The following is a 15,423-nucleotide window of genomic DNA, read 5'->3' on the forward strand; positions in this document are numbered from 1 at the left end:
TTGAGGATCAGATCAGAGGAGGGCTATTTTCAAACTGAGAAGAAACTGAGCCTCTCCAGACCTCTTAGTAGGCTGTAGGCTATCTCGAAGTTGGGGCAAGCACTGGGGACATTTGTTTCCCTCTTTCCCTATATATCTGGGGGAGTTTTGCAGCGGCGGGAAGGAAAGCCGCAATTTCCCTGAGACGGAGCTTCCCTTCAGGTCGAATAGAATCCTGCCCGCTTCCCGCCTAAATTCAACGGTCCACTCCGACGCTCCCTCAGGCGGGCGCTGAAGGATTCAGCGTGCAGGATTCTATTTGACCTGAGGGGGAAAAAACCTCCGTCTGAGGGAAAGCCTCGGGCCGTTTAGTTTCATATTAAGCATTAATCCGGGTTCAGTGCCTCAAAGCATCTATCTCCAAAGGCTGGGCTGGGAGAGACTCGCTGCCTGAAAAACTGGAGAGCGATTGCTGCCAGGGTTTGTGGACAATACTGAGCTCGATGGACCAAGGGGCAGATTCCTATTTTCTTGCCAATAAAGTTGGCTCGGGTCGAGGGAGGGAGTCAGCTCCGCTGTTTCCTTTTCCTCCTTTTGCCGAAGTTGGGGAAACCTTCAGATCGGTGCTTTGCAAGGTGTACCTATGAAGTCTCCTTTCGGCGTTGCTCGCCGACCTCATCCTGCCGGCTGCTAGCGCAAGGGAAAGATCCATTTTTCTTTTTTTTTATGCAAATCCCAGCCATGCCTCTGGGGCAATTGGCCTCCTGGCCTGCAGAGGAGCTGTCTCTTTCTAAACTTGTTTATGCACGCAGGATCGCCCCCTTTCGGCTTCCGCCTTTACTGAACTTTTTAATCGTGTTGTTGGAAGAGGGAGGTGGCTCAAGGCGAAACAAACGCGCCCGCTAGGTTCTTTCTTTGGCCGCTTTTGGTTTGCTTTTTGGCTTTTGGTTTGTTTGTTTATTTATTTTGGCAAGTTGGCCATGTGAACGCCTTGCAAGCCGAAGCTGTCAAACTGCGAAGTTTGGTTGCAAAGCTTAGGGCAAGCAGGGAATCAAAAGTGCAAAGCTTGGGGCAAGAGGCGAATCGCGTTTTCCAAAGGCGGGAATCAGCAAGTGGAGGCCATGGATCAACAATGCTCCTCACAACACCCAAGGGAGCTTTTTGCCAGGAAAGAAATTGGGGTCTTTTGTCAAGAGCAGCCTAGGATTGGAAATCCATACCTGGAAGATGCTTTTCTTCAGGATTACTTGAAATCACAGCTACCAACTGAGGTCTGTATTTTATATATCATATTCTATACATAGACACACAGATATATATTTAATGCATGCGCATGCACACACAAAATGTTCTGTGACATCTAAAGACTCCTAGAATTGTAGAATTAGAAGGGACTCCAAGGGTAATCTCATCCAACCCCCTACAATACAAGAATCTCAGCTCGTTTGCACACATAATTTACATGGATTTGATTACTTCCTCTGATTTTTAAAAAAGCAAGCCTGAAACTCTTAGGGCAGCACCCCATGCATCCAAATGTAGCAGCCTACACTGAATTCCAAAGCTGTTCTTGAATACCCTCCAGTATTTCACAAATGCAAATAGAGGCAGCTTAGTAAAATTCCTATTCCTATACCAAGGACCACAGCACAAGCCACCACTATCTTTTGCATGTTGCTAAAGGTTCTGTTCTCTCACGTGTGTTACTTGACCCTACATAGGAAGGTACCTTCCACTGAATCAAACCAATTGGCCTATCTAGCTCAGTATATTTGACTGGCAACAGCTCTCCAGGGGTTTGGACAGGGAACCTTTCCCAGCCCTACCTGGAGCCACCATTGGGGACTGAACTAGGGACCTTTTGTCTGCAAAGCAGATGCTCTTCCCTTAAGTTACAGCAAAGTATCTTGCGCTCCACTGATTTAAAAGTCAGATGGGTGTTTGCTCTTTGCTTAAAAGTTATGCAAGAAGCCAGCAGTTTGCCCTGTTCCCAAGCTGCTGTCCACAGTTAAAAACAAACCTCGCTAGTTGAAGCAGGTGAAAAGTGAACTATGTATGGGTCGTTATGTATGTGCAGTTATTAAGTAGTATTTTTTTTAAGTGCAAGACAGTCTCCCAAGCCATGTTTTGGAGGAAAGTCCAAAAGTACAGGCAGTGGGGTTGATTCTTTATAACATAAGCACATTTCAAATAACAGCAGTACATAATACTCAGTTTAAAAGGATCAGTATAAGAGACAGGTGAGGTCAAACAGGGAGCCCAATACTTTGTTTTATGTTCTGCTTGCTGTGATGTTTTGGTTTGCTTTTATTTTATTTTATTTTTTATTTATACATAGATACATACATACATACCGGTACATACTTGTCCATCTGCCCACATTCTTTTACTTTGCAGGTGTTTGCTGACGTAAGTTTAGACCTTGAACAGTTTGGGGCTCGAGTGAAGGATGAAATTGATCTCCTGGGACGCGAGTGTGAGATAAACCCTCCACAACTTAAGCAGTTTGATGCCTGGGGGCGGCGTGTGGATGAAATTATCACCTGCCCAGCCTGGAAGAGGATGAAGGAGATCTCGGCTGAGGAGGGGCTGATTGCTGAGGCTTATGAGAGGAGATACTCTAACTGGAGGTACAAATTTAGTTAACACCTTCAGACTCAGTTGGCCACACTTCAGGGCGGCAAACATGTCCATATACCTCCAGTGCCATTCAAAATGAAATGTCCCTACAGTGGGGATAGTGACACTTTTCTAGATGAAAGCACTCCCACAGTAGAACTCCCACAGCATGTAATGATTGGCCACCGATTTGGGTTGCTTTAAAAGTCAGCAAGGCAAATTCATGTAAGGCTACTATCAATGGCTAGTAGCTAGGATGGCTATGTTCTGCCTCCGCTGTTGAAAGCAGTAAGCCTCTGAACCCCATTTGCTGGGAATTGGAAGTGGGAAGACTGTTGTTGTATTCATGGTCTGCTTGTGAGCTTCTCATTGAGGCATCTGGTTGGCCACTGTGAGAACAGAGTGCTGAACCTGATAGGCCTTTAGCCAAGCTCTTCTTGTGTTCTTGTGTAGCTATAACCCAGCTGAGATCTCTCTATAGCAAATATATTTTTCCCTTGGCATTTCTAAATTCAGCAAGGCTTTGTTTCTCCTTCACAGCCGCGTTCATCAGATTGCCAAACTGTACCTTTTCGCACCTTCTTCTGGTCTTTTTTCACCTCCTCTGGCCATGACTGATGGAGCAGCAAAAGTAATAGAGGTGAGATCACAAGTCAGTGCTCAGCAGGTAGATCACTATATTGCATTGCTCTGAATTAGACTAAGTTGGAGCTTCATTTCTGGAATGCTGCTACCAAAGCAAAACGCCCTCCCCATAAGTTCCCCTTACCAAAAAACAAAACCCCTATCCACAACACTATTATTTAGAAACTTTGGAGAGCTGCTAGACTAATACTGAGGTAGGCTAATGGTCTTACTCTATATAAGACATATTCCTCTGTTCCCCAAGGCCTTCCCTAATAAGGCCAGATTGGAAGTTAGCAAAACTGGTGCATACGTGGCATCCTGGCTCTGCTTAGATCCAAAGTGATGCATATCAGCCAACTCTGCTGAAAAACCTTTTGGCCATTATCTCAGAGGCAGATCTTTGGCAGCACAACTGGTTCCACCACACTGGGCTCTGAGCCTATAGGGCACCATAGTGAACAGAGTAGAATGGAAGGCAAAGGCCAGGGGTGGGGCTCCAAATTTTGGCCTTGCACAGGGCGCCACTGAAATTTAAAAGATCAAAGTCTAACCCTAACTATCTGGAGTTGTTGTGTAAGACCTCTGTGGGAAAGGTCCCTTGCCTGCCTCTGCAGCCCACCCAGCCCTAGCCAGACTGTCATGGACTGGTTGGATGCAGAGGAGTGGTGGGAGGCACCAGCAAGGAACCCACCAGGCAGAGAAGGTTCAGAGCCAGGGCATTTGTGGTAGGACAATGATGCAGGGTCAGAGGAAAGTGTTGAAAGCTGAATAAGCAACAGGGTTTAGTGAGCAGGAAGAGGCTGTGGCGGAGGGCAGCCGAGCCTCAGAGGTGTCAGAGGAATGGGGCCAGGAGACAGAAATGAGGCAGGCTGCTGAAGAATTCAGGGAGTCTCCCCCTCCTGCTGAGACCAGCTCTCCTCCCACCTGGTCTCCCAAAGCATGCAGTGGAATAAAGAGGTAGGAGCAACAAATGACAGGACAAAAGAGCTTTGGGCTGTTGTGGAAGGAACCAGGAGAGGAAATCCTATTTGTTGTTCTTTCTCCCATCTGTTTCCTGCAACTCCCAACAGTCCTTGGGTATCCCCAAACCCCTCAAAGAAGTTTTTATCCACTTGACATCACGTGACCCTGCCAAATTCTGGACTTCTGGCCAGTGGATGACTGAACGCAGAGGGGGCTCTGATGTTGGTAAGTGTACCCCAAAGTGGGAAGTCTGACACAGAGTGCAATACAAAATGCCTTAAGAAATGAGTAGTGGTGCAGTTAGATAATGTTATATACCATCAGCCTAATGCTCTGTTGAGGCATGGAGAGAGGTCATTTAGATGGCCATGTGTATAACGTCTGTTGTGAAATGCACAAATAACATTTCTCCCACCACCCCAACACCTCTTCCATTCCATGCTTTTAACTGCTTCCACATTTCTAATGGAAAAGAAAAACGAACAAATGAAAAACAGTTTACCAACCTGGTAATAAAAGAAATATAATACTCTAAGCATGTGCAGTCTCACAGTTTAAAAATTCAATTAACTCACAGCACCACCATGACTTTATGAATAAAATAGGATAGTTTCTAATGCTTTCTCATGTGATTCTGTTAAACTTGAACTTAGATCTATCCGCAGGCTTCTGGGGAAACACAGCCAGATGGGCAGGGTACACAGACTGGCAGCTTTTGTCCAGGGTTTGGGGCAGGGGTCTTTGCCAGCCCTACCTAGAAATGCTGGGGTTTGATCCTGGGAACTTCTGCATATGAAGCAGGTGCCATGACCTTTTCCCAAAGTTACTGAGGTGCCAGCTTTTTTCGCTACACTGCTGAATTATAATGTTGCTTTTTCTTCAGCTTGAAGCCAGTGCTGGTTATTTGTGAAGATCAGCAGCAGCTAAGACTGGGTGCTCTTTTCTTGCAGCTAGTGGCACAGAGACAGTAGCCCTGGAACTCCCTGATGGCAGCTACAGTCTCCATGGCTTGAAATGGTTTACTTCGGCCACCGATTCAGATATAACTTTGACACTGGCAAGGAGCATGACTGCTGATGGACAAATACAGCAGGTCAGATTCCTAACTGGGGAAACTGAAGGACCAGCTCACAAGCAGTAATCAGTAATGTGGAAGTGGGGTGAGAAACAGGGTCCTTCACTGGCCATTTTGACAGGCGTTGGGGCCACTTACCTGCCACTCACCTGACATCACACGATCCATTGGGCCTTCTTGTGTTAATCAGCTGATCAGCGCTTATAGCAAGACGCACTTTGGGCAGGAATCAGCTGCACTAACAAGCTCTGAGAACTCTGCAGCACAGCCAATCCCTGCTGGGCTTGTATCATTACCGAACAGCTGATCAGCACTGACAGCAAACCTTGTTTGCTAAGAAACTAGCCAGCGTAGTACACTTTAAGGATCCTGATTGTTCCCTTACAACCATGTCTTTACCTGCCACATACTCATTTCACATACAATGTCAGGTGAGGATCAGGTGGGCTTGGTTTGCAGAAAACAGCTTCACAGGCCAAAGAGAACCCTTGCCTGGCCTAATTTAGTTCACAGACTGGAGGTTTCCCATTGCTGCACTAATGTATTGCACAATGTATTCATTCTAGCTCCATTCTCCTTGTTACCAGTCAGTGTTTCTCACCTTTGCATTCTCGGCCGCAGGGCTCCAAAGGTCTGTCTCTGTTCTACCTGAAGATGCGCGATGAGGAAGGGAAGCTGAATGGGATTGAGATACAACGGCTGAAAGACAAGCTGGGCACAAGGCAACTGCCGACCGCAGAGCTCCTCCTAAATGGAGCCAAGTCACTCAAGGTGAGCAAAAAGAAAAAGGTGTGGAGGAAAACTTCCTCCAAAGCTCAGTTTCTACTTCCCTGGTATGAGACAAATGAAAGCAAGGTGCTCTGGAGCAGGGCAGCTCTCTGTGGATTTTGCCCATGCATGGAGCTGCCATGCAGGTGCAGAAGCAGACATCTAACAGCCAAAGCAGCATGGGTGAGAATTTCCGCCTCCTTAGGAAGACCAAGTTACTAGCAAAAAAGAAACAGCATCAAACTGCTTAGGAGTTACGGGCAGGCGGAAAGGGTATTATAGGCTTTTATGCCCCAGGGAGAACATGAGAGAAAGCAAAGAGATTCCCTTTTTACTAAATTGCAATCCAGACTATGCTAATTAACCTTATTCTGGCTTTTTCTGCTTCATGCTTCCAGATCTCTGCAGAGGGCCGGGGTGTGGCTTCCATTGTAAACATGATGACCATCACTAGGATCCACAATGTCATTTGTGCAGTTACGTACATGAGAAGGTATTTCATGTCCTCTTCCCTAAGACCTACTGGGCCCTTGGGCTTAATTATGGCTCTTTGAATCATGCTGCTGTCTGAATAAGCATTAAAGTAAGATGAAGTTGGCTGTGAAAATGCTGTTAAGAAACTCCCGGTTTCCAAATTGTGGTAGTAAACTACAGTTCCCAGGATTCCTTTGGGAGAATCATGTACTTGCAGTGTATGGTGCAGATGGTAACTTCCATGTTACTATCTCTCAAATAAAACCACTGCTTGTGAGCTACAATTAGCTACCTCAATCAGAAATCTACACAGAGGAAGAATGAGGAACCTGAGACACTCCAGATGTTGTTAGACTACAGCTCCCATCATTTCTGACCATTGGCCATGCTGGCTGGGGCTGGTGCAAGTTGTAGTCCAGCAACATCTGGAAGGCCACAGGTTAGTCACTCCTCTCAACAGCTGTGGCCTTTGCAACCTTGGGGCATATCTTTTCACATGTGACCTTTGCATTTAATTAGCTAAAAATTGCCTTCCATCTCCAGAGTGATCACCCTGGCAAGGGATTATGCCACCAAGAGGGAAGCCTTTGGAAAACCCCTGAAGGCTCACCCTTTGCACATGCAGACTTTGGCTCGAATGGAGGTGAGCATTCGGAGGTGCTGGTTTTGTTTGACCTTGACCCTTGAGGTCTTCCCCTGCCACCTACGAAGCACATGAGACTCCCCTCCACATTCACGTTCCTCTTGGTCGTGAAGTGAAGGTGGTCTTTTCTTTCTCCCTTGAAAAGCCCATAGAGCCGAAGGAGGAAGTTGGAAGAGTGAGGTTCTTTCTCACAGCCTCTTTCAGCTCCATGTGCTTTTCTGACCTCAGATAAATTCTGTTGGATCCAGCAGCTCCCTTAGAAAAGCAAAATGCCTGTGTTTTTCTCTGTCTCAAGGTGGGGTGGGAGCTTACTAGTGGGAGTGCAAAAAGAAGTGACCAGAGGTGGTGGCAGTGGCTCTCCAGGATTTCAGGCAGGAAACCTGGATATATCAGGCACTGAACCAGGATTTCCGGCAGCCCTACCTGGATATGTCTGGCATCAGACTTGAGACCTAATGCATGCTAGGCAAATGCTCTACCATTAAGCTAAAATCCTTAAGACATAGGAAGCTGCCTTAAACTGAGTAAGACATCGTTTTCCATCTAGTTCATTACTGTCTACATTATCTGGCACTGGCTTTCCAGTGTTTCAGGCAGGGAACACTTCCAGCCCTACCTGGATATTCCAGGGATTGATCTTGGGACTTTCTGTATGCCAAGCAGGTGTTCTGCCACTCAGCTACCGCCCTTGCCTAAAATGAAATCCTTGTTTCTGCTTGTTTCTGATACTTGTTGTAAGAACATTGTGTGCTCCTCCACCCTGCCCCAATGATCCCATGCTGTCTTGCTCCTGCAGGTGCAAGCTCGAGGAGCATTCCTGCTGATGATGGAGATAGGGAAATTGCTTGGACTGGAAGAAACCAAGAAGGACACTGAACAAGACCAGCACATGCTTAGGCTGCTGACGTCTGTTGCCAAACTTTACACTGGAAAACAAGTAGTGTTTCAAGGCCTAGAATTTGCTTTCATGGTTTAGTTCCATATTGGGCTCTGAAGCAAAAAGGGAGGATTCACAGAGGAGCCAGATGCTAATTGTGGGGGAGAAGAGGAAAGGAAAGGAAAGAACAAAACTTGGTAATTCTTTAATGGCCAAGTGGTTGTGAAATAGTAACACCCTGCCAGGGTAAGCGTATTCAAGAAATTTAACTATTATAGCCTTGATCCTCTTTTTCAACAAGCCTTTCCCATCCCCAGATTCTAGACAGTGCAAAGTGGGATAGTGCAAATGTGCCGCATTTCACCTCCCCACAACCCAGTCTGCTGACAGGTCTGTAATGCGCTTTAGGTGTATATGAAGTTGTCAGAGATGAGCAGAGACCAGGGGCAGATCTCTGGGTGTTCAAGGTTAATGGGAATGTGCACATACCACATGTCTTTGTTGCAGGCTGTTGCGGTTACCTCAGAAGGGCTGGAGTGTTTTGGAGGCCAGGGCTACATGGAAGATACAGGCCTGGCAGGAATTTTGCGGGATGCCCAGGTATTAAGCCACACACCCACACCCTGCAAAAAAGGCATTTTTCTTAGCTTCTCCTTTCAGCAGCCTATATCCTATAGCAGTGCTGTTGAGGTAGAGCAGGGGACAAAAACTGGCTTCAGAATCTTGGTGGTGGCTCCATTATTTGGAGTCTCCAGGGGCTTAGACATTGCTTGTCACAGTGGTCTAAGCTCACAATAGAATTAGTTATTTTCACTCTTCTTTCAGGTAAAAGTTCTGCAGGTCAAAAATGTACTCTCTGCATCTGTTTCTCCAGGATTAAGAATGCACCAACTGTTGATAGAGAATGTCTTAGAAAGAGCAGCTTCAAACTGTGTCCCTACAGCTTGTAACTGGATTTACGCGCCAAATACCAGGGACTTCAATTTAACGGCAGGTGTTAATCATGAGTTAGATACAATCCCTTAGTGCCAATGTTATGTCTTCAAAGATGAATATTTATAGTAAGCTGATACAAGTCTCCTGAGATGCCCCAACCCTCTGTCTGCTGTAACAAATGAACACAGCTGGCAGATTGTGAAAGATGGACCAGTTCTCAGCAACAAAGAGCACTATCAAGGAATAGTTCTGCAAACACAAACAGGCTATATTTGGGAGGGGAATTCAAAAACATTAGTTGGAGGGCAGTGCCCACCCTGCCCTAGATCAAGGAACACCCCCAAAATGTTTGTTTACAAATTAGATATAGGCCAGGTTAAGATCAGACCACGAGATACACTGCAGACACATGAAATGAAGTCCTGACAATCCCTTCTCTATTGCAAAGCACATCCAGGAGACTTCATTTCATTAGAGAAGGGATGAGGCACGTGTCACCATTCCACTCTCACTTGTTAACAGCAGTCTTCTGTTTTTTTCTGGTGGCCGGGGGCGAGTGTGCACTGGGCGGGGGCCGGACATGCAGGGCCCAGAGAACCCACCATGCCAGGATTACCTCACCGCCAACACTGCTAAGTGTACGTAGATGGGGCATGGAGGGTTCACGGAGCCTGTGTGCTAGTTCATCCCTGGCCACCAGAATCAAGCGGGGCTACGCCCCTGCCCACCCATGCAGGGAGAAGCCTGGCTGACCGACATGGCCCTTGGCTGGCAAATCCCCATCCCACCCTGACGCTGGCCAGGCAGACATTCGGCAAGGGGGCTGGGGACACAGCTGTCAGGCCAGGCCAGGCTTCAGGGCTGAGAGACCCCCAGCAGCAGGCAGGTGGGAGAGGAATCCCTGTGTGGCTCACACCCCCTAAAAATCATGCGCCTGCTGCTTTCCCCCCTGCCCCATGCTATTCCCCTGCTTGTTAACATAGTCTGGATGGGAACATCACAGACGTAGAAAGCAGCTGTCGGGAAAGAGCTCAGCATCCTCTGCTACCCATTTTCCAACTCAAAACCGTGCTGACCAGTGTATTTTGTGACCAGAAAGGGCAATTTATTTTTTCAGCTTTCTACGTTTATTTTCTTCAGTCTTTGCCAGCTTGGTGCCCTCCAGTTGTTTTGGACTACAATTCTTAGCAGTCCCAGCCAGCACAGCCATAGAATGCTACAGCTGGTGGGAGTTGTAGTCCAAAACATCTGGAGGGTGACAGATTGGCAGAGATTGATATATTGCAGAGATTTCAGGAGCGATATTTCATCTGGAGTGACATGCAGTTCTTACTCTTCTATCCATTACTAGTCTAACATCTCAACTTTCCCTCAACGTCGTAGATTTTGGCTTCCCTTGTCATTTTGTTTGCTGTCCCACTTTTCTCTGACTCCCTGACAGGTGCTAACTATCTGGGAAGGAACAACCAATATCCTCTCTCTGGATGTTCTGCGCTCCCTAGTCAAGAGCCAAGGAAAAGTGCTGGATGCATTTTTCTCTACTGCCCAGGTGAGCATTCCTCAACAAGGACACATTACTGTTAATGTCACTGCTACAAATGTAATCCTAAACTATGCCTACCTTCCAACCTGGTGCCTTCCTAATGGTTTTTACTGCAATTCCCAACAGCCATGGCCAACAGAGTTGTGCTGGCAGGGGCTGATGGCATGTGTGTGTGTGGTTTTGTTAAATTTATATTCTATCCTTCCATCCAAAGGAGCCCAGTAAGCAAGCAAGGAAGCAATAAAACAATCAAACATCTTAAAAACCATTCCAGTACAGATGCAGACTGGGAAATATATCCACTTAAAAGGCTTGTTGAAAGAGGAAGGTCTTCAGCAGGTACCAAAAAGGCAATAAGAGGTGGCACATAATGTTCAAAGGGAGCAGATTCCAAAGGGCAGGTGCCAGAACCCTAAAGGCCATATTGTTACAATGTGTGGAATGAACCTCCTGCTAAGATGGCATCTGCAGAAGGCCCTCACCTCCAGAGCATAATCATTGACTGGGTATATAGGGGGTGAGATGAACATTCAGGTACCGTGGCCCCAAGGTCTATACGGTTTTATACACCAAAGCCACTACATTGAACATAGCCTAGTTTGTGGCTGAATCCCTCTGGAGGGCACCATGCTGGGGAAGGCTGCATTAAGCCACTGTTAAGATTGGAGAAGGTGGAAAGGAGTGCATAAGCTACATCCATTCTTGTGCCCTCAGCTGTGATGAAGAGATTGCAGCAGCTTGTCTGTGCTGCACCCTAGAGTGGTTTTCAAAGAGACAAAGCTCAAATATCATGAATATAAAGACGAATGGTTGTTTTCTAGAGTTTGTGAATAGACATGTGTGTATTAGGGGCCAAAGTATTTAAGAAATCACTGTACTTTTTAACCATCATGCTGGCTGGGGCTAACAGGAGTTATAGTCCGAAAGGCAGAGGGTAACAGGTTGAGGAGCAGGCCACTATTAAGAGGTGACGAAAACATCTAGCATAGATGGCTTGATTCTTAGCCATGCTGTCAAACGGAAGGTTATACCAGCTGCACTTATACACTGCAGCCGACACACTAAAATGTCATGAAACACAGTTTGGAAAGCTCTGACTCAAGGTTTAACGTATTTGATCCCGGCTGTATTTTTGTATTTCATTCCATCTAACATCATGTGTGTTTATTCTATGACATGGGAGGGGGACATGACCCTCCAGATGTGATTGGGAAGCTGCAACATGGGATTTGGAGTCTCCATCAACTAGCTGACATGGGCACTATTCAGGAATGATAGGTGTAGTCTAAAAATAGCTGGAGGACTACAGACTCCCCCCTCCCCATTGCACTATGTGATAACGCTTACACATGTGATGAAGTGGACTCAAGTTCTTAAAAGTTTATGTCATACTAACAACTGTAAATCCTTTAAGGTACCCCAAGCCTCTTTCTTGTTCAGATCAACATAGTTGTCCGGAAAAAAATGTAAACTTTGGTTCAGATTTGCTAACAGCTGAAATGATGGTTTAGATTGGACAGCAGTACTGGCTGTTTCGAGAAACACTGATTACCATACGATTGATTTCCTTGCAGGCCAGGTTGAAGGTTGCACTTAGCGTCTCTGAACTGGAACTTTCTGTGCAAATGGTTCAAAATGCTCTCCACAAACTCAGACAGTTCACTCAGAAAATCAGCTTAAAGGGGGAAGCCGCGATGCAGCTGTCTGCAAGAGACTTTGCCTATGCTCTGGCACGGATCTATGGAGGTAATGAAAAATGCTGTTAAATAATCACTTTGCCAGCTTACTACAGAATGATGTAGAATTCAGTGCAGTAGGCTGAAGCTTATGATCACCAGGCATTTCTGGGTGATCTTCCAACCCAACTCTGCACTGCGAGTCGCTGACCAATAATTAAAAAGTGGCATTTTTTTTGACTGGATACACAGCCACGTAGCAAGTGACTCATCTCAGGCAGGAGTAAAATGTCTTAATGTAAAAGATGCAATAAATTTACTTTGGGATAGGGAGAAGAAATCCATAATTGAAAAACAGCCTTGACAATCAAAAGAGGATTTTTGACAGGCACAAAATGTGTTCTGGTTCCCGATACAAAGGAGAGTCTGGCTCCCTCACTACAACTAACATCATATGGCACATAGCAGTACACAAGAGGGCAGCACCAAATCAGTGGACATCAAAAAGATTTAAGTTACCAGCACAGAACTGAATTTATTGGAAAGCCGGGACATCAAGCTGGAATAGTTTATTTTCATTGAGGCAATTGTTCCTAAGAACATGTCTTGGAATTCTTGAGAAGATGCTGGATGCACAATCTCCTGTCCGTGTGAACTGCTGTCGTTTTAAGCAAGCAGGCTGCCAGTGATCAGTGTAATTTCAGAGAAACCAATGGCCAGGTCACCTTTCTTGTTGCTCCCAATCACTGCCATTATCTGTTCCACCACCTGTGACTACCTGATCTATTGACTACTTCCTCAGGCATACACCCATCTGGAAACGTTATCTTCATTACCTTCTAGTTTAAATCCCATTTTTCAGTTTTTGCCTCTGGAATTAAGTTTGCCAAAGACAAAACACCTGGCAGGGGTGGGAAAGAGATGGCACTAGATCTTTGGACTGCTGTTACTTTAGTGGCATTAGGTGTATACGGGGGTGGGGGGATATTCACAGACTAGTCTGTATGCCACAAAGGCCCACCATGGGCCAGAATGACTCACGTATGACTGGCAGATCTCTGGCACAGGCATGGGGAACTTTTTTCAGTTAGAGGGTTGCATACCCTTCAGGGAAACCTTTCAGGGACCACAGACCTGTGATAAGTAAGGCCAAAACCCAAAGTGGTGGAGAAATAAATGTAAATTTTACCTTTTGCAATAGAGTAGCTTCTATGCAGCCCTGTCCTCCAGCAAGCAGCATTATTAGAGCTCAAGGGAATACTCCAGCCAGCCTAAACAGGCAAATAGGATATGACAGAAGGGTGGTGAGGGGTGGGTCTAGGGGGAGTCTTAAGGGCCAAGTTAAGAGGTGCTTGAGGGCCATATTTGACCCCTGAACCTGAGGTTTCCCCTCCCTGCTGTAGCAGAATAATGTTACTAGGACGATAGCTCAGTAATGTTAACCACCTATATATTTGCTTTATATAGGAGTTCTCCTGCTGGAATATGCTGCCAGGCCGAATGCTTCAGCCACAGACATCTATACTGCTCAGAGGTATTTAATAAGCTTAGTCCATCCTCCAAAGCAATTTCTAAGATGGCACAGGCATATTCATATTATTAACTGCTTACGAAAGGGGGGCAGTCCTGGAATGCTGAAAGTCAGTGCAGCTGTCAAGGCTGAAGAGAAGCAGTTTAAATCAGACAACCTCTCATACGCCTCTAGAGAGCCAGGCTGTATGCATGTAGGGAAGCGAGAGAGGGACATAATGAGAGGACCAAGCTGTGTGATATTGGTGGGAGGCTGTCAACTCTCACATAAGCATTTCAGAGTGGTCAAATCTATCCAGTAGACTGTTTGGTTTTCTAATGGGACCACACGTGCCTTGTGAACATTAGGCTCCTGAATATGGGTGGCAGAGCAGATGGTCTCAAATCTCATCACTAAATATAAATATTAAATGTTGATGCTTATGGCGAAGAGATAGTATTTAGTTTCCAACATACATCAGGGCAGTTTCTTGCAAACCTTTAGCCAGGTGGGAAACCTATGACCCGCCATAAGTTATTGAACTACAACTCCCATCAGTCTTGATGATTGGCCATGCTGACTGAAGCTGATGGGAGATGTAGCTCAGCAACACCTGGAGGGCCAAGGGTTCACCACCTCTGCTTAATGCAGTTGGAGAATCATTGATGGGTTTAAAGTTTAAAACCAGATTTCCAGTTTAAATCAGTTATACACAAAGGGCTTTGCTGCAACTCTTACAGATGGTGTCACCAAGACATGTGCCCTGTGGACAGTGAAGACAAAGCTGGGTCTTATAGCACTGGAGCAGCTTCTCTGGATACTTCCTTGGTTTATGACAAACACCCAGTTCTGAAAGGAAGACTGTAAGAAGGAAGGCAGAAGAGATGCCATGCACTATCCTGGAATAAAGAAGTTAGTGGGGAGAGAGACAGTTCTGATACAATAAAAAAGGTATTGCTTATTCTGAAGTATGCTGGCAAAGACTGCAGTAAATAAAAGTAGAAATTTGAGAAACAAACAGCCTTTGTCACAAAACACTGCATTCAACTGTGTGCATTCAACTCTTTTCAGTTCTTAATTTTTAACAGCCATGAGGATATGGAAAGAAGTGTATGAACCAAAGTCTGGATGCAATCCATGACTGCAAATCACAGTTGAACAGATCCCCAAGTTACTCTTTGTGCCTCTACCTTAATGACATACAGGTATGTTATGACCACTCAGCATAATCAACTTCTAGCTCATTATGGAATACAAACCAAACCTGACCTGTAAGGACAGTGGCATTGTGTCAAAAAGTTTGGAATGTGGCTCCTCCATTGGACACCTGCTTAGCTCCCAGTTACATTTCAGGTACACTTGTCAAGAACCACACAAAAAGATATTAACAGGGCTAAATGATATAGGTTACAAAGCAGTGTGTGTGTATGTGCGCGCGCATCCCGACTAGTAAGTTCTGAAGGCTCTGTCTTTGCCCATATAACTGCTGCAAACCAAAGAGACCCCATTTAAGCCCTAGTAACATTTCCAATTTGCAAGCACTTAGGCTGCAACCCCAAAAGGTGTAGGTGGTTTCAGAAGAAAATCCATGGAATTAATTAGATGGAAAGCCATTTTATCCAGCCAGATAGGTGTTAGCTGCTCCTAATGAACCACAAGGGAATCCAAGGAGCGGCAGCTCCAAGTAGCCTCAGCACACAGACCAAAGACTACAGACCAAATGTTCATATCAA

The 15,423-nt window shown here is 45.8% G+C and overlaps 1 protein-coding gene across 2 annotated transcripts; it reads left to right on the forward strand.

Annotated features, from left to right (window-relative positions):
* The first annotated feature begins 289 nt into the window (after positions 1–289).
* Positions 290–14,708, forward strand: LOC310751137 (acyl-CoA dehydrogenase family member 11-like). Of its 2 annotated transcripts, XM_083590230.1 has the most exons (14): positions 290–1,250; positions 2,377–2,609; positions 3,139–3,238; positions 4,296–4,413; positions 5,139–5,281; positions 5,885–6,034; positions 6,430–6,524; positions 7,049–7,148; positions 7,945–8,085; positions 8,533–8,625; positions 10,403–10,510; positions 12,079–12,250; positions 13,648–13,714; positions 14,431–14,708. In XM_083590230.1, the coding sequence occupies exons 1-14, from the start codon at positions 1,101–1,103 to the stop codon at positions 14,555–14,557; spliced, it is 1,797 nt and encodes a 598-aa protein (XP_083446356.1). In that variant the 5' UTR covers positions 290–1,100; the 3' UTR covers positions 14,558–14,708. The 2 variants fall into 2 exon arrangements, with proteins under 2 accessions (XP_083446356.1, XP_083446357.1); XM_083590231.1 differs by lacking the exons at positions 12,079–12,250; positions 13,648–13,714; positions 14,431–14,708 and adding an exon at positions 11,919–11,969 and having other exon boundaries at positions 303–1,250.
* Positions 14,709–15,423: the final 715 nt, after the last annotated feature.

Source organism: Podarcis filfolensis (genome assembly GCF_964270895.1).
Source record: "Podarcis filfolensis genome assembly, chromosome: 16".
Taxonomy (NCBI): Eukaryota; Metazoa; Chordata; class Lepidosauria; order Squamata; family Lacertidae; genus Podarcis; species Podarcis filfolensis.

Bases quoted from the DNA above. Each gene is read 5' to 3' on its own strand.
- LOC310751137 (XM_083590230.1), top strand. From the start codon at position 1,101: ATGGATCAACAATGCTCCTCACAACACCCAAGGGAGCTTTTTGCCAGG. The intron at 3,239-4,295 runs GTGAGATCACAA...AACTCCCAACAG, and splicing joins GAGCAGCAAAAGTAATAGAG to TCCTTGGGTATCCCCAAACC. The intron at 6,525-7,048 runs GTATTTCATGTC...TTCCATCTCCAG, and splicing joins GCAGTTACGTACATGAGAAG to AGTGATCACCCTGGCAAGGG.